General features: G+C 47.0%; 1 protein-coding gene and 1 long non-coding RNA gene across 4 annotated transcripts in view; one reads left to right on the top strand and one right to left on the bottom strand.

The window, feature by feature from the left end:
* The window catches only part of LOC307218933, a 48005-nt gene that overhangs the window by 10955 nt on the left and 10831 nt on the right, over window positions 1-26219 (bottom strand). The window lies entirely within an intron of this gene.
* LHX9 (LIM homeobox 9) overlaps window positions 1-26219 on the top strand; it is a 46499-nt gene that overhangs the window by 11145 nt on the left and 9135 nt on the right. For 2 of the 3 annotated variants that reach the window (XM_079981616.1, XM_079981617.1), the window contains 3 exons: window positions 834-1036; window positions 4828-5198; window positions 24999-25201. In XM_079981616.1, coding sequence (XP_079837742.1) covers window positions 834-1036; window positions 4828-5198; window positions 24999-25201 — 777 coding nt within the window. The remainder of the gene's footprint in view (window positions 1-833; window positions 1037-4827; window positions 5199-24998; window positions 25202-26219) is intronic. The other variant, XM_079981615.1, reaches the window with a different exon arrangement.

Below are 26219 nucleotides of genomic sequence, written 5' to 3'. Positions count from 1 at the left end.
ATTTGATCTTTCTTTCCAAACTTCTGCAATCCGGTCCAACTCAGAGATGTTAGGCCCGGTGTGATAAAATGGATTTTCTTTCCAGTAAACACGATTTGGATGTAGCTTTTAAAATCCTACTTTTAAACTGGAGCCAGACTTCCTCGGGGAAGTCGCCCTTCAGCTCCCCCCCCCTTTTTTTTTTTGTATTGAAGTCTTACGGACCGAGTATTTTTTAAGGCTTCGCCTCTGATTATTTGCAAGAGAACGGAGCTGCTTTCGGTTTGCCGCCTTCAGGTCTTGCTTGGGAAGAAGCTTCTCCTTTGTAGGAGGCAAAAAAAATAAAAATAATAAAAATAAAAATGAGGGAGATAAAAAGATCCTGGCGGTGGGTACGAAAACAGTGGGGGGGGGGGAGTTAAACTCGGTATCTTTGGAGCACAGAAAAACGCAGAAGTAAAACCTTGCATTGCAATCCGCTCCCTAAGTCCAGATCTTCCGCGGTAAAAGAGCGGCTTCTTCGCATTTCTAAGGCCGTCCGGCTGAAAGTCCCAAGTCTGGGTCCTTGGAAAGCGCAGAGAGTCTGGAAAAACGCGACGCAAAACCCACCCAAACCGCCTTGTAGTGGGATATGAGGCCATGGCTAAGCAATAGGAGAGGCTTTGGGTGCTGGAAACGGCAAAACCCCTGCAGATTCTCCTGGCAAAAGTTATTTAGGGGTTGCCCTTCCTTGAGACCCACTGCGTATGGCCTTAATGGGGGTTCGTGGAGATCCTGGGTGGGTCTGATCCCGCAGCCCTGCTTTGTTCCCATCCCTCCCGGAGTTGTTGTTGAGTGTGGCTCTCCTTCCGCAGAATATGCCCCCGCTGAGCCCGGAGAAGCCTGCCTTGTGTGCCGGCTGCGGAGGGAAGATCTCCGACAGATACTACCTGCTGGCGGTGGACAAGCAGTGGCACCTGCGGTGTCTTAAGTGCTGTGAATGTAAACTGGCGCTGGAGTCCGAGCTCACCTGCTTCGCCAAGGACGGCAGCATTTACTGCAAGGAGGATTATTACAGGTAAAGCACCCCAGGGAGGGGGGGAAGAAGGGACCCCGTTTGGGGAGCGCCACGTGGCCCCCTGGGACTGCAAAAGACCGCTCCCTCCTCCTCCCGACCAGAAAAGGTGCCTCTACAATCCTGGCTCAGTCGGATTTTCCTGGGAGAAACCAACCAGGAGCCGAGGATCACTTCACACGTGCATGATTTCCACTTGGGTCGCGTTCGCACAGATACGGGTTTATCAGTCTGCGCCGGCTCAACTGCTTTCACACTGGGGTTCAACTGCCCCGCTGAAAATGACTTTCACGTGTGAATGGTGGAAACCTCCCCTCCCCCTAATGTGGGAAGCTCAGCAAGAGCTTTCATGTCCTCCCCGATTGTTGTGGTTTTCGAGGGCGTCGCTTCAGGCGTTTAGCTGCTGGGCTGGCGAAATCAAAGTGACGCACGTGATGCCCGCGTGTAGCACTGAGCGTGTGTGTGTGAAGTGTTGCGGCGCGGAAACGAGCAAACATCGGGTCCTATAAAAGTCCTGCTCTAGATTTCAGAACGAATGAATTCAATTCAATCAATTGGGTGGGTGTGAAAGAAAGCGCGGGCGGCAGCACTTGGTCTGCTAGGGGACCATTCACACGTGCAAAATAATCGCCCCTCGAGTTCCGCACGTGTAAATACGCCCTCAAAGGCCTCGGCTTGAGTGCAAAGGGGAGCCTAGAAGAGGGCTGGGAGAGTGAAAATTCGGCTATCACCCCCCCCCCGCCCCAATAACTCCTAGTAGAGGAAGGGCAACCTTAGCTCTCTCACTTCCGCAGGGGACGCTGGCCGGGAAAGTGCCTCCTCTTCCAGAGCATCGGGATACAATTCAAAGCAGCGCGGGCTATATCCTTTCCAAAACATTCCTGCCAAAAAAAAACCCCTCCAACACACACACACTAAGCTGTGTATCTGAAGAAGTGTGCATGCACACGAAAGCTCATACCAAGAACTAACTTAGTTGGTCTTTAAAGTGCTACTGGAAGGAATTTTTTTTTTTTGTTTTGACTATGGCAGACCAACACGGCTACCTATCTGTAACTAAGCTGTGTGTTCATCCGAGTTTGCTTCCAAACCTGAATCGGGTCGCCGTTTTGCAGCTCAAGAAGCCAAGTCTCCTTGTGTTGAATTTCAGCGAGATTTGCTGGGCTGCAAACCCTAACCCTGCTTGCTTGGAAAGAAGCCCCAATCGTTAGGATCGCGCTGTTAGTCCCTGTTGAGAAGCAAGGCTACTGCCCTCATTAAGCCGGCTGTGTCATATACTGCGGGCCTTGAAACCAGCGGCGCGGGCCACACTGCTGGTCCGGAGAAGACGTTCTCCTGAGCCCGCAGCAGGCGGGCGACAGCTTGCCCTGGCCTGGCTTGGCTCTCCATCCTGCAGCTCCGCCAGCAGCCCCTCGCTGCTGAACCGGATCCGGCCCTCCCGCTGGGCAGCCTAGCCGCGCGCTCTTGTTAGCGCTGAGCTGCCCTCAGACAAGCCTTGTTTGTGTGTCACCCCCCCCCCCTTGCTTAAAGAGACGCATCCGGATTTCGCCAGGTCCCTCCCAGCCTTTCCGAGTGAATTATAACACTCCTGTTTACACCCCGGCTCGAAGCTAGAACAATTGCCCATTGATTTCCAACCAAGAGAAACGGGCTCCAAGAGACGTGCGCCTGGAAGCAGAGGTGCAATCCGGAGTCAGCGCCACTGACCGACTTCGAAGGGATGGTGCATAGGGTTGCAGTTAATGAAATCTTCCAAAAATTATGGGAAAGGGTATTGTTTACTTGCCCCCACCTCCCTCCTCCCTTTCCTTTCCTTTGGACAGGTTCTGAGATCCCCAGAAACCTAGGAAACCTAAACTTAAAGACAATGTCCCGCTGTATTCTCAGCTATATTTCGCAGCCTTTCCGCAAAACGAATCTGCTAAAAGGCTCAGATGATCACCAATCCTGATAGAGCCAAAATAAATATGCGTGCCTAGAATCACGCCAGCTTCCAGGCTCCACAGAACTCCTCCCCGGAGAGCATGATCAGTGTATACCCGTGCAATGTGTGAAACTCTTCCTCTCTCGGGATGGAATGAGCAAAGTTAACCTGTTTCGGAGCAGGGCAGGAGGAAGCGTGTTGGGGACAGAATGCCTTAGTTTGGAGGTCCTGCGGTTGTCAACTCAGAGCCTGCTCCCTGCTCTCTACCTCCCTCTTCCAGTCGAAAAGGGACGAAACTGATCCAGGGGGGTGGATAGCGAAATGTCCTGGAGCTTCAGATTTGGGTTTCGAGAGCTATGGAGATTTGTCAGGAGGAACTTCCAATATATCTAGATTCAGAGTTTTTTTAGGTTTCCCACTTAGAACTCTTAATTGAGCCTGTCAGCTTAAACCGTCGTAAAGAGCACGTCTGAATGCGTGCAAAGTGCAGTTGCCACTAAAAAGGCAACCGTGGAACTATCAAATCTGAGGTTTGAATCCCAGAGACTCCTCGACTCCCTCCCAGCAACGTGTATGAGTTGACTCCTTGCCTGATGGGGGGCGTCATAATATTTGGTTCTGTGGGCTGTCTCCCTCTTTTATTACAAAAACGGAGATGCGGGCTGACGTGCTAAGCAAACCTCAAAAGTTGAGTCGATCAACTGGTTAGATGAATCGTTGAAACGCTTGAAAGATGCATTCCTATATACATTGGTGCAAGGGTTTCCAATAACAAAAATATTCATATATACAGTGTATTATATATTTTTCGTTCTCGGATGAGGCCTGCAGCAACCACACTGGCACACTTCGTTCCCTCCCCTTCAGTTTATTCCTTTCCAATGCATGCCGATTTGAAAGTGTGATCAATCGAGGGACGGTCCTTTTAATCGGGTGACAACCGTAGGAACCAGCACGTGTGCCAAGGGCATAAAGCATATTTGCTCCTTAAAAAGGCGGGGGCGGGGGAGGATCCGGCCATTTTTGCCATCTGGATAGTCTCGCTACAATCGCTCGGAGGAATGGGGAACTCAGGCAGGAACATGAGATAACGGGGGAAGACAGGTGGGGACCCCGGAGCATGTTAAGAGAGCTTGCTGTGACGGTTTGGGGGCAGGATCCGGCCCAAAGGAATAGCTTAGAAGTCCGGTTAATTCCAAAGGAGAGATTTAACCTCTCCAGGCCACAGTGGAACTGAACTGTGGCCTTATTCTGCACCCCTCTCTCTCCTCTACCTGTGGACGAAGAAGGAAAATCTGTTGGGTTCAGTGGGGCGTAATCGCAGGTAACGGGGCGCCCCGGGAGGAGCAGGAGAACCGGAAAACTCCCCCTCCCCTTGAGCTAGATCATAGCCACTCTACTGTGTGTGTTTTTTCAATTTAACTTTCCTTCTGTCTTCAAAAACAAAAAACACTGATTTATCGTCTCTCTCCCATATTTGAAATGGGGCATCTGAAATGGGGCATCTTTTTTTTAAGTCCTTGCTACTCCGGATTTAGAAGAGGGCCAGGCCACTCTTGCAAAAGCTTTACAAAAATAAAATAAAAAATAAACGAAAAACGAAACCCTTGCCATCCGTTGCCCAACCAAAACCCCCTTTCTCCTTCGCCACAACTTCGCAAGCCCTTGACGCGTGTAGCCCATGCAGACGACCACGTCGGTTGGTTTCTTGTGAAAACTACGCGCATCTTCGCCTCTCGGTCTCCTTAGCGTTCGCAGGCCGCTTGACGCAACAACAGGTCCGCAAGCGTGGTCGTCTGGGTGGGCTCGGCGTGCCCGCTGGCCCCTCCTGCCGCCCGCTGGCTCTAATGCTGTGCGCTCTTCCCTTCAGAAGGTTCTCCGTGCAGCGCTGTGCCCGCTGCCACCTGGGCATCTCGGCCTCGGAGATGGTGATGCGCGCCCGGGACTCGGTGTACCACCTGAGCTGTTTCACTTGCACCACGTGCAACAAGACGCTGACGACGGGCGACCACTTCGGCATGAAGGACAACGTGGTCTACTGCCGGGCGCATTTCGAGAGCCTGCTGCAGGGCACCGATCCTGCCTCCTACCCGCCTCCGCAGCTGAGCTACACCGAGCTGGCGGCCAAGGGAGGAGGCCTGGCGCTGCCTTACTTCAACGGCACCGGCACGGTCCAGAAAGGCCGGCCCAGGAAGAGGAAGAGCCCGGCCTTGGGCGTGGACCTCGTCAGTTACAATTCAGGTGGGTGGCGACCCCGCAACTAGCCTCCGGGGCTACCGCGGGGGGAAGGGAGGGGTCAGCCTTCCCCGAGGAACCAGTCGCCTAATTGGGTTGGGCGTGGGCCTCAAACTCTCCCTACACGCCTAGAAAGGCCGATTCACACGTGACACGCCGCCGACACGGGGAGGATGGCAAACTCGCTCGATTTCCCACGGGTTGCTTCCTCTCTGAAACCCCCCTGGGAAGTGCTTAGTTCCAGAGAAGAAAGGCGGGGAAGGGGTGGCATCTTAAAGGTTAGCAAACTGGCTTGCCTGAGCTTTTTGTGGGCTAGAGAGAATCAGATGCAGGGTAGGTAAAATATTCGGTGTAAAGAGGGCACGTCCCATTCAACTCCATGGGACTTAGTTCTTCTGACGCTCCATTGAATTCCCTCCCGCCCTTGGCATTTATTTTCAGATTTAGGTTAAGGATTCCGCACAGAGAAAAAAAAAATCCCAAGAAGCTCACTGACCCTAAGGAGGGGAAACTACCGGGATCTTTCTTATTTTCTCTAGAACGCTCTTTTTTTGCTCCTAGAGGACCGAATTACGACCTACTTTGACTTTAAAGATAGGACACAAATACCTTTTGATTTAATTTAACTCGACCTCACTGGGACACGAGAGTTTAGTTTGAATCAGAACAGAAGCAGCTTGCTTTCCATAGAGGTGGTGGCGGCGGCTGGAGGGCTAATTTTTAGTGCTTCCGAATGTCCAAAGCACTCCACGTATTACTTCGTTGTAATCCTTGAACCAGCCCTGTAAGGTAGGCCACTATTATGATCCCCAGGTGACAGATAAAAGCGAAGGAGAGGGGGATTTCCTTGAAGCCCCTTAAAGTTTGTGTGGCAGAGGAGAGATCGGGGCTGGGGAATCGGATATGTTTCTTACGACGGGATCTTCTGAATCTCTGTTCAAAAGCAGGTTCACCAGTGTTAAACGGGCTTTACTCTCAGCTAAATGCGCATAGCGCGCTTCCCTGAACTCAACCGGACCGACCTAGGAGAAGACGCGCGTAAATTTACGCACTAAGCTACAGCAACGAAAAGTTCATTCTCAGCCATTTCCCTTCTAATGGCTGGCTGAGAATTAGGCGGCCCGATCAATTATACTTGCTGAAATATCAGCAATACCATATTACTGGGTGTTGTTTGGGAGGCAAGCAACCCTCGCAATCCGCCTGAAACGCAAGGGAGAATTATTTTCAAGGACGCACAGCCCAACCCTATTTTCTGCCGGGTCTAGTCCGGTTTCTAAGACGGCGGGGCCAGAGCCTAGAGTCCTTCCTGGTTTCAAGATGTAATGGCCTCAATTCGAAACCTAGACGGCTGCCCGTCGGATGCCTAAAGGGGAGCGCAAGCCTCGGCGGGGCCCCTGCAGACTGTGCCGCGACCTCCAATTTAGCCGTGAAATCGCCCCCTCGGAGGAGGTCCCTGAGCATGAAATTTGTGGTTTGCTCGAGTAGAGGCGCTCCGCGTTGCTTTGTCCCTGGCTGGATGGTGAATGCGCGCAACTAAAGCTAAACACAGAGCTGGATGTATGTTTGAGAGAATCTGAGCTCACAGGAGGCAAATAAAATAAAATAAAATTGAAATTGGGTGGGTGGGGGAGAGTTGACCCTGTTGAATCTCAGGGAAAAGAAAGTCAGGGCCCGAGGTTTCTGTTTTGCAATACGGATTAACCTGAAATGATGCGCTCCGCTCTCCTAACGAACATGGGAATCTGCCTCATTCTGCCATCTATTGTCCACTAAGACTGGCAGCTGCTCCCCCAGGGCTTCAGATGGAGGGCATTCCCAGCCCTGCCTGGAGATGCCGGGGCCTGAACCCGGGACCTCCTGCCTGCAAAGTAGACAGATGCTGTGCCAGTGCGCTCCTGCTCCAAACCGCGCTAAGCGAGTTTTGCTTGCTTGTCTACTGGAAGGCGCCTTGCTCCGGATTTCACTCTCCCGCGCTAGCTGGAGGCACGAAGCCTCTCCTTCTTTCCTCGCCCCCCCCCACCTTTGGCAAGGAAGAGCGAGGCAATTTCGTGTCCTCTGATGCGGAGGGAGGGGGGGGGAGCTAGAAGAGGAGGAAGCCGAGTTTTAATTGTTGGCTGTTAATTGGAGATGACACTGGAATCTCTGGCAGCGGAGCCGCTTCTAGGCTAGGCGAGATGTAGGAAGGCGAAGCGAGAGCGCGCGCTGAGGCGCCTCTCCTCTGCAAGGGGGCTGGGCAGAAGGAGTGGGGGGGGGAGAGAGAGAGAGAGAGAGACTGAAGGAAGGGCTGGGGGGCTGGGCAAGGCACTGGGATTGCTTTCAGAGCGTTATGCGTATTCATCCTACCCCAAACTAACAGAACTCCAGCCAATATATGGAATATAGATTTCAAACAATGCATGCACACAATCTTGGAACGGGCAGAAATCGTGGGGTTGGGCTGCAATCCTGTTGCCCCTCACCTTAAACCATACCCCTCTACCCCCCATTTTCTAGCTTTTACTCTGAAAAATTATTAAGTTTCTAGCATTTGTAGAACCGGAGACAGGAGGCAAACGGTACGGATCTTCCCACTGAAAACGTAGACTGCTCCTCAATTTCAAGGTTTTACTTTGCCCGCTCGGGAAAAAAAAATCCTGCAATTGCCCAGCTCCGAACGACCCCAAAACATCTTTGCCAGACAGAGGATCCTAGCTATCTTTTGAACAGGACTGGGCCACGATCCAGCCGAAATGGAAACATTTTTTTTAAAGCCCCAGTACGTAGGAACTTTCCGTTGCAATCTTATGCCTGGGTCTACTTTCCAGTAGAACACAGTGACATTTCCCTTCTGAGTAAATCCGCTGCCGAGCAGCGCAATCCTATGCGCGTCTATTCAGAAAAAAAGAACCAGACATTACTCTCAGGTAAAAAGTACGTAGGACTTCAGAAGCCATCAAAGTGATTCGACCAGGTTGGATTGTACCATTTTCCTCACACACCAGAATCACGACCCCCTGTTGTTTGAAAATAGTTGATTTCAGTGAAGGCTTAAGTTCCTGCCTTGGGCAACTTTCGTTAAAGGCTTGGGAGCATCGGATTCGTTGCGATCATTCCTTTTCGCTTCAGAGCGTCTCTCTCTCTCTCTCTCTCTCCCTCCTTTTTCAAGGAACAAAGCAACCCTCCCTAGAAAATCGCTCTTAAAACAGAGCACTTTTTTTTCCAGAAGGAGACAAAAGAAAAAGTGTTCAGTGTTTTCTGGAAAGTCATGTTAGTTTGGAGAGAGAGAGCGAGAGACAGAGCAGACAGATGGAAAAGACTATACCAAGACGGCGTGCGCTAGTTTAAGGGCTTCCAACTTCTCCCCAAATGAAAATCGTCCCTCATTCGTTTGGATGTCGTGTGTAGGAGAATTTCCCTGTGGATCATGTCCACAACCGGTTAAATATAGTAAACTGGATAGGGAGGGGGTGGGGGAAAGAGGAGTCAAGTTGGCGTTGTTCATCTTTTGATGCTTACTCTAATTTGGCTGGAAAAGTGAAAGGCAAAACCCCAAACCACTGGAGTGGGTTGTCCTCAAATTAGACAACCTGCCTCTTTGTAATAACTCTGCTATTTATTGCAGAGCAGATCCGTGTCTCCAAAGGGGAGGCAGAAGGGACTAGCCTAGAATGTTGCTGAGTTAATTTCAGAGAATTAAACCTTAATCGTGAACACACATGATATCTGCAGAAATAAGGGCCGTTTACATTAATTACAGACAGGATTGTGGTCTGAAGGTCCCATGGTTTTCAACAGGAGAATGAAGCACCTGCTTACATCTTTGCCCAAATATATGAATGTTTTCTTTTTTTAAAGTGCTTAATGTTGGTTAGACTGCGTGCAAAATGAATACAGAGCACTTCCTTATTTCAGGATGTAGAACTAAGCAAGTGCTCCAATCATACAGAAATGATAAACTAAATCTCAGCTTTCTACTCTGTTTCTGATCAGAGTTACTAGGAAGTAAGAATCGCAAGGCAAGAGTGCATTCAGAGAGTCAAGGCTGTTATCCTTCTCCCTTAGTTTTGTTGTTGTCTTCACTAGGCCTGTAATAATAGAGGAACTGGTTTATTTAGCACAGGTGGGGAGAAGCTTTGTTCCACCCCCCCATGTTAATGAACTACAATTCCCATCAGCCCTAGCAAGCATGCCTAATGGCCAGGAATGATAGGAGGTGTAGTCCAGTAATATTTGGAGCGCTAAAGGTTCCCCATACCTGATTTAGCTGGAGGAAAGAACCTGGCAACAGCCTACTTCATTAGATGTGAAGGTACTGCCTATGAAATCTCAAGTCAGATAAGCCAGTTAGCAGAGTTCGGTAGAGCCTACTCCCAGGTAAATGGGTACAGGATTGGCACCTAGGTCATCTTTGCACAATGCCACCTCTCATTTTCCCCACACCTATAATGCAAAGGTAAATCTGACCAAAGTAGGTACCATGTTTAGAAACAGCTACCTTCTGCTTTCTGTTCCCCATTAACAAGATTCTAAAGGATACACAAATAGGGGGAATGAAGTTCCAATGTGCTGTTAGGGGAGTGTGTGTGTGTGTGTGTGTGTGAGAGAGAGAGAGAGAGAGAGAGAGAGAGAGAGAGAGAGAGAGAGAGAACCATCTACTTGTCTGTAATGGGCCACTTTGGATTTCCACCCATCCCAAATGCATCCCTGATCTCTAATTCGTAGTGATGCAAGCTCCCGGGTAAAATTGCAGGTTCCAGATGGAATTCTGTGTGTGCATCTTTGGGTGTAATGGCGAAACCCTGGAAGGAAGTTCCACCGAGCTCTATAAAACTTGTTCCCAGTTGTGTGTATAGGACTGCAGCTGAAGTCACATTGAATAAAACGGAACATGCCTTTTGGAAAACGTGCATAGGTTTGCATTGTTACTTAGAACTACAAGCTGACTGCAATGCACATGTGCTCCAGTTTCCCATATTATGGTATCATTTGGCTAATTACTGGGACGAGGGGCCTCTCCTAGTTTGAAGGTTCCCCCCTGCAGTGGGAAGATCTCCTGTTCATGGGCAAAGTTACGGTGCTTTGTTACCCTGGACCACTTTCAAAACATACGGCACATTTTATTAATCACCTGTGCTGCCTTTGCAGTTTTTAAGCAAAACCACAACATTGGCCACTGGCTATGATGTACATTTGATTTTCCAAATGGCTTTCTTCTCTGCTTTCTCTCCTCTTGAATTAATAATGTTGACAAGTGGCACAATGTAAGCCAAGAGGCATTCTTGCAGCCTAATCTTTGACCTGTTTGCTCGGAAAAGCCTACTGAGTTCAGCAGGACTTCTTCCCAATTGAAGAGGCACATATCAGGCCACAGCCTGATGCTATGGATGTTGAGTTAGACTTAGTTCTAGGTTTGTGTCCAGCCTTTCCATTACTTTTGAATGTGCCCTTTGGAGCTTCAGGTCAAGGAGCTGATTCCTTCACATGGTCCAGCTGGGCTCTTGTCATGCTTGTTTTCAGATTCCTCTCTTCCCCAATTCACCTTTGCATTTTGGGTTGATATATATGCAGTGTGTGAAAATGGCATGACAATTACAGTGGTACCTCGGGTTACATACGCTTTAGGGTTACATGCGCTTCAGGTTACAGACTCTGCTAACCCAGAAATATTACCTCGGGTTAAGAACTTTGCTTCAGGATGGGAACAGAAATCGTGCAGCAGCGGCGCAGCGGCAGCAGAAGGCCCCATTAGCTAAAGTGGTGCTTCAGATTAAGAACAGTTTCAGGTTAAGAACGGACCTCCGGAACGAATTAAGTACTTAACCCGAGGTACCACTGTATTGTTATGATATTGTATAATTGAACCAGCGCCTTTAAGGCTACGTCCCAACGGACGCTTGTGGATCAGCCCTCATTGAACACGTTCCTTTTGAGTGAAACTTGTGCAGGATAGGTTCAGAAATATTCAGATCTAGGTCACCAAACCCTATCACATGGCAATAACAGCCTAAACCCTCTTCTTCCTGTGATCAATGGCTCCCTGCATGATGGATTAAGGGGTTTAACAGAACGGAACAGAAAGGAGATAACTGAAAGGCAGACTGGGATTGCCTTATTTCTTCATCATCATCATCATCATCATCATCATTATTATTATTATTATTAAAAGGCCTTGCTGAGCAGAATTTATGTGGCCGTTGACCTCGACTCCCCCACCCCTTTCGGGTGTTGTAGCTAAAACAGAAGTAGTAACATTTTCCACCAATAAAAAGATTGCTGTCTCCTCTGAAATTCTAACTCCCAACATACTGCGATTTGTCAAAGGAATGTAGCAGTGACCTCTGGTGGCTTCTGCAGGGAGAAGCCTTTCTCAGAGAGAGGAGGCAGAATATTTATTTTAAAAAAGTAGGGTGTGTGTGTGTGTGTGTGTGTGTGTGTGTGTGTGTAGGAGCTGTCTGTTGCTGCTGCATTGGCCTTAAATGTGAGAGACAGCAAAGAAAAGATGGCATATTTTAATAGGCCAACTTTCTCTTGTTTGCCAAAGCTGCCTTATATTCAGAGCAACGTTCAGAAACTGACTGGATTTGAGGCTGTTGTGTGTGTTCAGATTTTGAGGGGTTTGCGTGCTTTTCAAGTGTTGTGTAGAAGGAGGATTTTTGCCAGGTATGCTGCCCACCCTCCACTCCCAATTATAGTGGTGAGGCAAAGTGACCTACCCAGGTCAATTATAAAATAATCAGAGAAAGTTCTGTTTCCCTTAATGAGCTAGATGCCAAATGTTCCTTTCCTAGGAAATGTGGCTTGATTCAGATCCAGTTTTAAAATGGTCATTCGTAAAAGTTCTCTCCAGATCAGACCAATAACTCTGGCCCACTAATTCATTTTATCCAATTCTCAGTGGCAGCTGGTTCTAGGATGTGAATATTTTTGTTTTTGTTTTTTAAAAAGAACATTTTTATGATATAACAAGAAGGACAACAACAAATGTCCTTCCTGAGGCACTCCTTTAGGATGTGAATATTTGAATTATTTATTTTTAAAGAAGTGAAGTGTGAGTTGAGGAGGCAGAGGGAAAAGCTAGCAAAAGGCTCTGTCCCATTTGCGATGGTACACTCTCCTACAATCTTTGAGAACGGTGCCTATAATTCCCCGACAACACTTCTGCCATGTTTTGTTAGTTCCCTATCTAGATGTCATGATTTACCACCTGGCTGCTTTGTGAATAAGAGATCTCCCTGGCCCTAGAGCCTGTAAGCTGGAGTTCTGTTTTTATACAGCATCAACTTGCATGGTGGTTCAGGTTCCAAGAGCATTTTCACCCATGACGTGAGGTTTGTCAAGTGCCGTGGTCTGTTCGTGTGTCGTTTAAACCGCGGATTGATGTGAAACTGCTCAAGGTGTGGAGAAAAATATTTTTACTTGCCATATATCAAAGGGGCAGCCGGATTTAAAAGCTGCCAATCCTACATGATGTGACTATAATCTGTACATAAATATGGAGTCACAGGGATAAAGCCTAACCTACAGCTAGAATATCCATTGGGGTTTTAAAAAGGGTCCTTTTTCTGCTTTTAATTCCACACAAACAGCCTTCGTATGCAAACTATGAATAACAAGCACAAGAATAGCTCTAGGGTGCTTCCTTGTATGAAAGCATCACATGTGAAAACATGGTTGGGGTACTACAGTCCTGTGTAAGCATGCCTACTTGGCTGGGAGTAAATCCCATTGAACTCAGACAAGCTCTCATTTAACATATCGGGCTGCATAGCTGCAGCTGTGTGATCACTTATTCATCACGCTAACAAAACTATTAGCCTGCAGATCTGCTTAAGCCCCATTGAAGTCAATATGATTTAATTTCTGGGTAGGTATGGCTTAGGCTTGCGTAGCTGATCTCTTTTCTCATGAAAATAAGTTTTCAAAGTAGGGTGGCTAGATGAAAAAGGAAACTGGGCTCCTACCCCTATGATGGTTGTGGGGCAGAAGTACCGTATTTTTCGCTCTATAAGACACACCAGACCACAAGACGCACCTAGTTTTTAGAGGAGGAAAACAGGAAAAAAAATATTCTGAATCTCAGAAGCCAGAACAGCAAGAGGAATCGCTGTGCAGTGAAAGCAGCAATCCCTCTTGCCGTTCTGGCTTCTGGGATAGCTGCGCAGCCTGCATTCACTCCATAAGACGCACACACATCCCCCCTTACTTTTTAGGAGGGAAAAAGTGAGTCTTATAGAGCAAAAAATATGGTAATTCACATTGGTGCATCTTGATTGACAGGCTGCACCTACTGAAATTCCTTCTGCTACAAAGATAGAAAAAAAATTTCTATTTCATCCAGTCATCTTAGTTAAATATATATATATTGGTGTGTGCGCACACCATATAATATAAGTTAAAGCAATTAACATGCCAGCTAAAAACTGAACAGCAAAGCTGATTGTTTATGAATGTTTTCACCTAGTTTTGGGAGGAATCAAGTAAGGAAGTAGCAGCTTGGTTGATTTTTCCTAGGTAGGGAATTGCAGGAGGCTGAAAAGGCTTTAAAGTAAGGCGGTGTGATGCCAAAGATGCCAGGATTCCCGAACCTTTAATAGTTGTGTGGAAGAGGGGATTCCAGTGGGGCAGCTTGTCATGCAAAAGCCACACCTGCTGATGTCACCTCTGCAGGACAATAAAAGGTACAGGAGCCTCTCCTCTGTCTCACCTGGCCTTTGTTCACCAATGGCTCTCACATCTGGGGGGGAAAACAGAGAATAACAGAGCAAGCTCTAGCCCACCCCATTTTATTGTTCTGATCTGAGCAGCTTTGGAGGTCATATTCACTGGACTCAACCCTGCATGTTAATACTGAGCTCGTTCTCTAAGTACAGGCTATTATGTAGTCAAAAACAGCCCCAGCCACACATGAGAAGGAAGTTATCAGCATGCTTGAGGGAATCATAATGTTTGTAAAAGTAGAACAAAGGTATTTTGGTGGGGGGAACCCTAAGTGTGCAAGCGTAGACCAGCACATTATGATAATGCTCAGCAATGCTGACTTACTGGGGGCGGGGGAGGGAACGAAATGGAGTGTCCCGAAATAAAGCCGGATTGGAAGCCTGAATAGTAACACTCTGCACTGCAACAATTTGTTGCAGGTCTCACTTGGCCTTAATTCTGAGTAAACACACACGCAATCAGGTGGCAAACATTGTAGATGGAGTTATTTTTAAATTTGGTTTTTCTCCATTTTCTTCTTTAGTTCTATTTTTTTAAAAAAGAGGGCCTTTTTAAAAAGGTATGTGAAAAGAGGACCTGCAGTCCAGTTTGCAGGCATGCCTGCATGAATGTACGGAAATGTGTATAGGATTGTAGACTCCTGGATATAATTTTTTAGGACCGCAGTCCAAGTGAGCTGGTTTGTTCTAAAAAGGGATACCAAGTGGGTTAAAATAGATTTAATATAGGGAGGGGGAAGTTGAAAGCCAAACAACAACACTCTGGAAAATTTTAAGATTCTACCCATCATGATACCTGGATTTAATAAACTCATACTGCTGTTATCCCAACCTTTTATTTTGTCCTTTTTAAAAAAGGAATGCAACATGTTGATCCGAGGAGCAAAATACTATAATTATGAGGGGGAGGGAAGTGTGTGTGCACGCACGTGTGAAGGCAGGACTATGGGCTCGTTCATACTTCCTCTTGTGCCATGCCTCCTGGAAAGCATGGGTCAGAGTGGTTTTCCTCTTGACCAGCTCCTTTCCGAAGGGAAAATCTGCTTCTTAGTGATAGGTCAGAACAAATGGCAATGGGAGGGGACATGATTGAGGGGCTCTGATTAAGTGCTAAAGAGTGGTTTCCCCAGGGTGGGGGGAAGCAGCAGGACAAGAGGAAGTGTGGGTAAGTCCTATATAGCTTCATGAAGTTTGATCCTAAGTGCTTTGCTCAGAGAATGTGTCTGCTTAGGATGGCAGCCTCAGATTATGTCCACCTTGTGCTTCCGAGGAAGGGTTGGGATGAATGAAAAACATATCACACGGAGGTGACTTTAAATTGCTCCCTGCAGTGCCAGTCTCTGTTGTGCAAGGCAGAGTTCAAATTCTATAGCAAGGAAGGATTGCCAACTTTTCTGCCAGCCCCTATAGTTTTGACATCAACCATAGCTTCAACGGCAAACATAGCAAATGATGATGCTGATCTCCGTTCTACAAAAAGGCTCCAGCTGCTGATTTTTGCAGCTTATAACAGCTGTTAAAGGCACAAGAGCAGGTCTGGCCAACCCCCCACTCCTCTAGTGTGCGTGGTCAGTAGGAAACTTAAATTGAATAGTGAACGTCTTCAGGGGCAAGGAGAAAGTCACTCTGCCTTCTTTGTCATACTCTGCCTGCAAAAATCAATGCGTTCAGCTAGGCTTAACTCTGCAATGGATTGTGATCTTGCACTATAGTAATATTTTATTGAACACTTGTGCAGTCAATGTTAGTTATTTCTGTGATATAGCAAGTGGGGGGGCATGTCGTGGGAACCTTAAGCATAAATGTAAGGCCTCTGCCATATTATGTGATGTGTATTATATGTAGTGTTTTTACTTGGAGACTATTTGTGACAATATATTGTCCAGAGCTGACAAATAGCACAAAGGCAGGTGCCTATTAGAATTTCTCCAAAGCCCAGGCAATTTCCTTTTCCTGACAAGGTGTTACAAAGGCATAGCTTTAGAAGTCTCCTTTTAATTGAGAGTGCAGTAACTTCGTAGCTGAAACCTGAGAAAATTGTGCAAATGCCAAAAAAAAAAAAAAAAAAGGTAAAGGGACCCCTGACCATTAGGTCCAGTCGTGGCCGACTCTGGGGTTGCGGCGCTCATCTCGCTTTATTGGCCGAGGGAGCCGGTGTACAGCTTCCAGGTCATGTGGCCAGCATGACTAAGCCGCTTCTGGTGAACCGGAGCAGCGCACGGAAACGCCGTTTACCTTCCCGCTGGAGCGGTACCTATTTATTTACTTGCACTTTGATGTGCTTTTGAACTGCTAGGTTGGCAGGAGCAGGGACTGAGCAATGGGAGCTCACCCCGTCGCAGGGATTCGAACTGCTGACCTTCTGATCGGCAAATCCTAGGCTCTGTGGTTTAACCCACAACGCTACCCACGTCCCTCTGCCAAAAGAATATATGGCACCAAAAGCTGCAGAAGAACTTGAGAGAGAGACGAGAGAGACTATAGTTAAGTGACCTGCAGAAGGTCTCAGGTGGAACCACTACATCTTCATTAGGCGGGACAAAAGTTGCAGGGATCTGTCTGAGACTATAGAGCCAATGTCCATAAGAGTAGACATTAGTGGTCTAGATATACAAACAGTCTGAGCTGGTATCAAGCGTCTAATCCTGATGCAAAGTAGCAAAAGATGGCAGTGGAATATGTGGTGTGGCAGAGAGACCTCCCTAACGCATGATCAACAGGTTGTTTGTTACAAATGTTACAGGCCAAAGAACCTGTGGTCCTCCAGATGTCATCATCGATGACTGGCGGACTTCCTGGCTCTGGTTGGTGGGAGATGGAGTCTAGAAGGATCTGAAACAGGTCCCTCATCCCTGCCTACAGGGCTTCAAGAAAGCAAAGGGTCTATTTGCATGACATTTCTGTTTGTAGAATTACAGAATGTTTTGTAGATGGTGGGGGGGGGAACGGCACCTTGTTTTCTCATACTCTAGGGAAGGCTGGCTCAATATGTGGCCCTCCTCAATCAAATGCAGCACACCAGCTGCATCATGTGGCTCAACATCTCCTTTGTCCTTGCAGTTTTGCGAAGGAGGAAAAACAGCCGGTTGCTTGAGCCTGCAGGGGACTGCCACACGTGGCTGGATATTGATTGATTGGTGCTTGAACTTGGGGTGCTAGATTTAAATCTAGAGAACATTCATAGCTCAGTGGCAGAGCCTTTGCTTTGCAGCCAGAAGGTTCCAGGTTCAACCCCCAATAGCAATTCCAGGTAGGACTGGGAATGTTGCCAATTGGAAACCCAGGAGAGCTGCGGCCAGTCAGTGTAGGCAATACTGAGCTGGGTGGATCAGTGCTTTGACACGGTAGAAGGCAGCTTCCCAATGTTCCTATTGGTCAACTCTTCTGGTTGGCCACAGCTTCTTTTCTTGCCCATTCCCTACCCAGCCTTGTTTTCTTCCCCCTTCACAGACTTCCAGGTGTGCCACACAGCAAGCAGGAGGGGGAGATGCATGTCAGAGCCGGGAGGGATGGGGCAGCATGAGCTGCCCCCTGCCTCCTTGCCTGCCACATTGGGATTTCAAAAGATATGTGAATGTCTCTAGCTCTGAATTTGAACCCGTGATCCCTTTACCAAATGCTCTGCTCTTCTAGGCTGAAAAGGAAATATACGGAGGACAAGGTGTTGTTCTTAAAATAGTTTTGGAAGGGAATCAATAGGGTGAAGGCCAACTTTCCTCAACCTGGTGCCCTCCAGATGTTTGGGACTCCAACTTCCTTTAGCCCCAGTGAGAGATGCTGATGACGATGATGAAAATGTGAGTTTGAGTCCAACAACAGAAGGCCACAGGCATCCCTAGCCTAATTGCAGAACATGCAACCTGGTGCTGTGCCTTCTCATCACAGTTCTGCTATTGCTGCTTCTCTGGAGCGGAGAAAGCTCCTGGGTTAGAATAGTGGAACTCTAGAGTTAGAAGGGACCCAAAGGGTCGTCGAATCCACCCCCCTGCAAGTCCTTCTCTGGTACAGAAGGTATTCCATTTCTCCTCCTGGCCAGGGCATCTCTATTTAAAGTAGTGTTGCCTCCCAAGAAAGGGGTAGGTAGGGGAGACCACTGCCTCTGCCTATCTTGGGAAGAGAACAGATGCCATCTTCTAAGCAGTGGGATTTGGATAGGAACAATCTGGAAACAGGATTCCCGGAAGGGAACTTGCTCCCAAATAATACAAAAGGCTTCTCCATTCCAGACAGTGCCATTGCAGATACTTAATCTGGCCCATTCAGTGCCAATCAGAGATGCTTTCGAATGAAAGGCACCCACCAAGCAGCCAACTCAGGGTGTGTCTGTGCAAGAGGAAGCTCTAACCTGGCATCAGCCACAGTCCTGTCTTGGAAACACAGCGGGCAAGAGAACCAAGCAGGATAAGAGCCCTTGTAGCCAGCTAAGTTCTTTTTAATTTTTTTAAAAAATTTAATTCTTGCCTGCCCCCTGCCCCTGGAAACCAACATGGAAATGCAGAAAACTGAGTGGAAGTATAAGAAATGGAGAGGAGCTGAAATGGGCAGATTTTTCCCATCCCTGCCAATACTCCTGGTTTTCTATTCTCCCCTCCAACATTCAAGCAGCAATCCATGGGCAATGAGCATGTTAAGTCTGCACTGGGCTGTTCCCCCCACCTACTCCCCCAAGTGTCTTTTTAAAAACAATGTTGTACTTCTGAAACCTGGGGTTTTTTCTTGAGTCTGCTGATAACCACCCTCTTGTCTTGAGAATGGAGGGTGCCCTTTTGGCTATCCAATGAGTTTGCTATTAGTCCATAGTAAAGGTAAAGGGACCCCTGACCGTTAGGTCCAGTCGCGAACGACTCTGGGGTTGCAGCGCTCATCTCGCTTTATTGGCCGAGGGAGCCGGCGTACAGCTTCCAGGTCATGTCGCCAGCATGACTAAGCCGCTTCTGGCGAACCAGAGCAGTGCACGGAAACACCGTTTACCTTCCCGCCGACGCGGTACCTATTTATCTACTTGCATTTTGACGTGCTTTCGAACTGTTAGGTTGGCAGGAGATTAGTCCATAGTATTTGCAATATTTTTACGCTGCCATTTGACCATATGATTCCCAAGGTGTCTTACAGCTTATCAAATTAAAATGAAATATTTTCAGCAACCTACACTTGAAACATCTGAACTGAAAATAGTGTTTTTTTAAAAATGTATTCCTCATCCCTTGGTGAATCTGTAGAGAGAAATGCTCTAGTTTCATCTCTAGGATGTGCAACATAGAGGAAGGGACAGACAGGTAGTGGAAATGGGTTGAGATTATACTCCTTTTCATAGAATCATAGAATTGTAGAGTTAGAAGGGACCACAGGGGTCATCTAGTCCAACCCCCTGCAACACAGGATTCTTCTGTGCAATGTGGGGCTTGGTTACACAATCCTGAGATTAAGAGTCTCATGCTCTACTGACTGAGCATGACTGGAACTCTACAAACAAATTAAGTGGGGCAATAGTGTCACATTAACTCTGACCTCAACTATTTTGTCTATGGAAAGCCCCAAACATGCTAAGAATAAGTCACACAACGATCTGGAGAAATGAGAGGAACTGGTTTAGAACGGATAGTCGATTTTCATTCTGTACAAAACCAGCCACTGCATCATGAAACCTAAAACAATATTCTCAAAAGGGTTAGGTCTTTGGGAAAAACAGTCTATCGCAGTCCATTGTTTCATGGGTCTTTAGTTGCTACAGACATTGTAGCTTATCTTGCACTGCTAAAAAATGAATAAAACGAGCTGGTAACCTACAAAATTAGCCGTCTTATAACACCCTGATCCTATTATGTGGAAAGATTCCCTGTAGAGATCAACAGGACTTGATATCATGCAATGCATTTAGGAATTGGAGTGGGGGAAGCAGATTTGTTTTAACTATTTAGCATGAAAAATTAGATCACTTTTCAGGATCTGTTCAATGTGGGAACAGCTAGAGAGACTTCAATGGTCCTGCTTATGTCACAGAGCAAACAATGTGAATTAAGTTTAATTGAAATGATTAGCTCTAAAGGAATTTAATTAGTCCATATTTAAAGCATGTGTGAGTGTGTATCATCTGATTTGCACACAGAGAGACACCTTGGACAGCTTCCCAACAGTTGGCTGGATTTATTCACAAAGCTTAAGCCAACCCCCAACCCCTGAGAAAAAGCTGGAAAAGCATACATTATACTCTGCACATTACATCAGTCCATGGAGACTTAGATTTTACAGTTTATATATTAAAAAGAGGCAAAAGCATCTCACATCTGCATTTACCCTCTCCTTCCAAAAGGAAAAAAAATAACCTGCAGCATTTTAAAGCTGCTTTTCTCAGCGCCACTGTGAAAGGCTGGCTCAAGTGCCCCATGCATTCAAATAATCCCCAAGACCATGAAAAAATTGCTTAAAAGAAAATACAGAAGAGCCAGAGCTTTTAAAGAAGCTTTCACTACATGAAGAGGCAATGCATTTTTTTAATTGTAAAAATCTAAACTTGAAACTGTTTGCTTCTTCAGCAGTACAGTGGGAAAGTGTGTGTGTGTGTGTGTGTGTGTGTGTATATATATATATATATAACTGAAGGATGTTTAAGAAAAGGAATCAAGTGGGCAGAATCAGGTTTGGTAGCTGTAAGCAACTGAGGAAAGGTGATCTTTGTCGCACCTTCGCACAGAAGGTGGTTCACAGAGAGAAAGCAAGCTGGAATATAGTGATCCCCAGTACAAAGTTTAAGAACCGTTATGTTACTTTAAAGTTAACAATGCTATCTCTTTGCAGTCAGTTTTTCCATGGTTTCTAATTAATATATGTATCAGTTTGGGGCTGCAGTTCATGCACTCTTTCCTAGGAGTTAAGTCTCACTGAACTCAGTTGAGCCTACGTCTGGGTATGCATGCACAGATTTGTGCTGTTAGTGCACAACCAAATTTCTCAGACATCCTGAGTTCATCCACTTTGCTTGTCCCATGCCTAGAAAGCTGAACGGTTTTCTGTTCCTCCTGCTGCTATTCCTGGGGAAGCCTGCTCTTTGCCACTGAATCAGAGCCAACGTCAACCTGTGAGAAACCATACTGGTGTTTGCTCCAATTCATCAGTAAGGAGTGGGCTTCCCGGGGAAAGCAGCAGAACAAGAGGAAGTGTGGAAGAGCTTCCTGTGACACTGGTTATTCTTCTTCCTGTTTTATCAGTGCTGGAAACTGAAGCAGGAGCTTCCACACTGGCCTTTTTCTCTAGAGCCAGTGTGGTGTAGTGGTTAAGAGCGGTAGTCTCGTAATCTGGGGAACCGGGTTCGTGTCTCCGCTCCTCCACGTGCAGCTGCTGGGTGACCTTGGGCCAGTCACACTTCTCTGAAGTCTCTCAGCCCCACTCACCCCACAGAGTGTTTGTTGTGGGGGAGGAAAGGAAAGGAGAATGTTAGCCGCTTTGAGACTCCTTAAAGGGAGTGAAAGGCGGGATATCAAATCCAAACTCTTCTTCTTCTTCTAGTACTACCACCTATTCATTTATGAACCCAAACTGTAGGTGCTTTGAGATGGGGACTTAATACTGTAAATGAATTGCTGAGATATTGCAAGTTTCCCTTGGGAAGTGTAAATCTGGATTAAAATGAGAAGAAGAAGAAAAAACAGGCGGGTAATTTTTAATGACAATAATTTTGCGTGGACCTTGCAAAAAAGGAAAGAAAGGTGCATGCATGAGGAGCACCCATTCCCCGGAATAAACTCCCATCTGGAAGCACCTCCAGCCCTGGAGACGTTTCTTATGCAAATCACGTACGCTGCCACAGAGACCCACCCCTTCCTCAAAGAGTGAGTCATAGCTGCGAAAGTGACTAATCCTAGGCAACAGACCAGAGCTGTACAAACTTTTCATGTTGGTGACACACTTTTTAGACATGCATCATTTTGTGACATGGGAATTCAGTTTTGCTAGCAAACCGGAGGTTAAACTAACCCCTTTCCAGCCCCGGGAGGATCATGGGGAGTGTTCGCGCGACACACCTACACACTGCAGCTGACACACTAACGTGTCGCGACATACAGTTTGGAAAGCTCTGCACTAGACTATCAGGGATGGGCGCATGAGAGCATACAGTGAGAGAGAATCCATGCATGTGTGTGTAGGATTGACCCATCAGGCCAACTGCTGTCGGGAAAAGGACGGGCAATGGATGGGCAAGGGTGAATGAGGCTTGTGGGTGTATGTGGACCTTGTGGCACACATTTGTGTTCCATATGTGGCAGGGAGGAGCCACCAATCAGAAGGTTACTTCTGTGCAGGTGCTACATACTCTGGCTGCATATGAACCAGCCTTGAGAAAGACTCTTATGCCTGAAATAACCTTTCCTCCATTGGTGTAGGTAATACTGTGCTAATGATCTGACTTGGTGTGATCTAGTTTCCTAAGTGTTGTGGGGGCAGGCATGAGCCAACAACTCACGTCTGTTTCTTACCCCACACACGACTTTCAATGCCACAGCTGTGTGTCAATTGCTTACAGGATTAATTCCACCCTACAATCCTATACTGTACAAAACAACTCTTCATCACTTCATAATCTGACATGGTTTAGTATGCATGTAGGCCAGGCTTACAGAACTGGGATCTCTCAAACTGAGTAAGAGTACTGGTCTCTCCCCCCCCCCCCCAAATATATATATATATATTAATGGCAGCCAGTCTGCACTTGATATCCCGGCTTGTAATTTGCACAGGCCTGGTATACAGCATCATTACACAGTGCAGAATTCCTATTGCCACCATGTCAGTATAGGTTTAGGATGCAACTTGCGTGGTAATCTGAGATGCAGGCTGTTTTACTTAGAATGCACACATGCCGGGAGTCACAGCTCATCACGTGTACACAAAACCGACCAACCACGTTTTTAATCCTAAAGACATAGAATTGGCCACAAGGGTCATGTAGTCCAAGCCCATGCAATGCAGGAATCTTTTGCCCAACATGGGGCTTGAACCCACAATGCTGAGATTAAGAGTCTCATGCTGTACCAACTGACTATCCCAGGATGTGAGAGTCTACATGCCAGTTTCTGGAAGCTGCTGCTCAAACTTGCTGGTGATGTTTGTGTGTGTAAAGGATGGGGAACCCTTCCTGAGGGTCATATTCCCTTATCTGCCACATTTGAGAGGAGGCACATCAGTGGCGTAGCGTGGGTTGTCAGCACCCGGGGCAAGGCAAGTAATTTGCGCCCCCTAACCCATGGATTTGCGCCCCCTAACCCTAACCCCCAGATGTTGCGCCCGGTGTGGCCGGCCCCCCTGCACCCCCCACGCTACGCCACTGAGGCACATGCCAGCGGGGGTGCAGCCAAAGGCAAACGCGGGCCGAGCAATGGGTGCAACACTGGCAGGGCTACATTCCACCCGCACACAAATCACAGGTTTCTGTGCGCGCTCCCCTCACGTACAGCTCCTCCATCCTCCACTCAGAAAAGCAAGATGCATTATCAGAGTTGCAGAGCAGAAGCTCTTGTGTAAGCATCCACCCAGGGAATGCTTGTCAGATTGCAATGCTTGTAGTCCTACGTATGGCAGGTGCAGGTGGGAGGAAGATCCAGTCCAGGCTTTTGCTCTAGTTCTGGGAGGCAAGGAATCATAGAATCATAGTTGGAAGGGACCACGAGGGTCATCTAGTCTAAACCCCTGCAATGTGGGAATCCTTTGCCCAACGTGGGGCTCAAACTCACAGCCATGAGATTAAGAGTCTCATGCATGGAAGAGGAGAAACTGGGTGCTTGTTGACACCTCCTACATTTCCGAGGCCAATGGGAGGAGAATTTAAGAGAACTAAAGGGAGAGACAGGGCAGAGGTCTATAGCTCCCAGAATTCTTCGGGGGAAGCCATGACTGTTTAAAGTGGTATCATGGTGATTTAAATGCACGGTATGAAACATGGGCGTAGCCAGGATTTATTTTAGTGGGACAGGCTTTATGTTGGAGGGGGGGCAGAACTGAGTTATCTGTGATGCAGTTTGTTAAGTATTTTTATATGTTTACTTGATTTGGGAGGGGGCAGCTGCCCCCCTGCACTCCCTTAGCTATGTCCATGGTATGAAAATGGCCTCCGTGTCATATTTCTTAATGCTTCCCCATGTTAAGAATAAAACAAAACGCTTCCCTGCATATTGTAAGCTAATGCATCAGGGAGAGGTCTATGTCAGACCATCCACATGTCTCTATTTTTAGAGACAGTCACAGATTTACAGAAGCCGTCCTGGTTTCTGATTTGATCCTGGAGTGTCCCACTTTTCCTTAGGAAGTCCCTATTTTCAACAGAGAAATCTTGGAGGGTATGGATGCAGGCGACCCCTGAGCCAAGGAGATGAATAACTATTCAACCTTTAGAAGACATCTGAAAGTATAGGGAAGTTTTTTAATGTTCAACATTTCATTATGTTTTTATATGTGTTGGAAGCTGCCCAGAGTGGCTGGGGCAACACAGTCAGATGGGTGGGGTATAAATAATAATAAATAGGATGCTATATTAAATCTTTCTCTCGGATACATTAGTATATTACATTCAGGCACCACCTTTATTCCTATTTTAATCCTGTAAGAGCATTCAAAAATGCACTTCCCCTTACCTGTTGTCTGAAGTGTGGCAGTCCAATACTGTACCACCTTATCTGGCGTGACATATAGATGTGCTCTTTGCAGAGGGTAGTAATAATACTGCATTCAGGCAGTGTAACACACCACAGTATTATATGGGCCTGGTAAACATCTAATCCCATACTTAGGGGAAATATATTTGCCTTCTCTTCTCCCTTATTTTTTAAAAAAAGGTTTAGGAACATAGGAAGTTGCCTTATATTGAGTCTGACAATTGGCCCATATACTTCATTATTGTCTACACTGCCTGACAGCAGCTGTCCAGAGTTTCAGGCAAGGGTCTTTCCCCAGCCCTACCTGCAAGTGCCAGAGCTTGAACCTGGGACCTTCTGCATGCAAAACAGATGCTCTCCCACTGAGTTATGGCCCTTCCCCTCCATGGCATCTGCTTGCTTGAGATGTTCATGTAGGATCTCCACCCAACTCTTTGGGCGTTTTCTGTGGCTTCTCCAAACAGGTTGCAATGAGAACGAGGCAGACCACCTGGACAGAGACCAGCAGCCTTATCCCCCATCTCAGAAGACCAAGCGCATGCGCACTTCTTTCAAGCACCACCAGCTCCGCACCATGAAGTCCTACTTTGCTATTAACCACAACCCAGATGCCAAGGACCTCAAGCAGCTTGCCCAGAAGACGGGCCTAACTAAGAGAGTTCTGCAGGTAAGAGTTTTCCATTACAAAACTTCCCCCCTCCACTTCAAAATAGCACATCCCTTCCATCGCCCTTGTGCTAGGCTTCACTGAGTTGTGTCCCTCCAAAGATACAGAGGGTTCAGGGCTAAACATGTATACCTTCAGATCCAAATGCACTGAGGGAATGCTCAAGGGAAGCATGATGCTACCCTGCAGGGCCAACACCTCCCAGCGCAGAAGGAGCATCCAGCCCTCAGAAGAGCAGATCTTCTGCTCTCATCAGGGTAGGACCTTCATGTAGCGTCCTTCTTAACCGAAACAGGAACTAGTAGGCTTGTTGAAGGCAAATGAAAGTTACAATCCTTGGGCATCCAGTCAAGCCATTGAGTGCAAACTTTTGTTTCCCCCTGTAGTAATTTTTCATTATGGAAGTTCCCCATTTTTTTTGGTCCGTTAAAGGGCCTCCCTATTAAACAGAATGGAGGGCTGCTATGCATGATCAGCAGCCCCATGTGACACATCTGTTGCTGGATTGTACCATTTTAGAATGTGGGCAGGGGATAGATTTCCGCAATGTCCTTCCAGAAAAAAATAACTTGTCTCCACATATAGAGCTAGCATGTCAGGGAGGAGGTGCTAGCTTGGTCTTTTCCCTTACATGCTAATTTTCACTCTGCTTGGGGCGCATTCAAACATTTGACTCTGCTACTCCTGAAGCCCATAGTAGTGTAATCCAGCAAGAGATAAATCTCACAGGTTTGCTGATTATGTAGGGGGAAAAATCCACCTTTAACCTGACTTTTCCCACAGACTGAGCATTTCTTAGGAATGTTTCCCATTGATCAACTTTGGGTTATTCTTGGGAATATGATAGATCTGAGGTCTGTCTACTGAGTTACTCAGTGAAAATAAATGATCACCATGCAAGAATGATAATTAGACTCATGGCAGCTTTCCCCCATTTGTAAAAAATAAATTAATCATACCTTTAAATTGCCCATAGTTTATCGTATCTTGTAAGCCAGCTTCGCAGAAACCATCAACC

Source organism: Podarcis cretensis, assembly GCF_951804945.1.
Source record: "Podarcis cretensis genome assembly, chromosome: 6".
Taxonomy (NCBI): domain Eukaryota; kingdom Metazoa; phylum Chordata; class Lepidosauria; order Squamata; family Lacertidae; genus Podarcis; species Podarcis cretensis.
The sequence above is the reverse complement of the archived record's forward strand: the minus strand, read 5'-3'. Positions and strand labels throughout refer to the sequence as shown.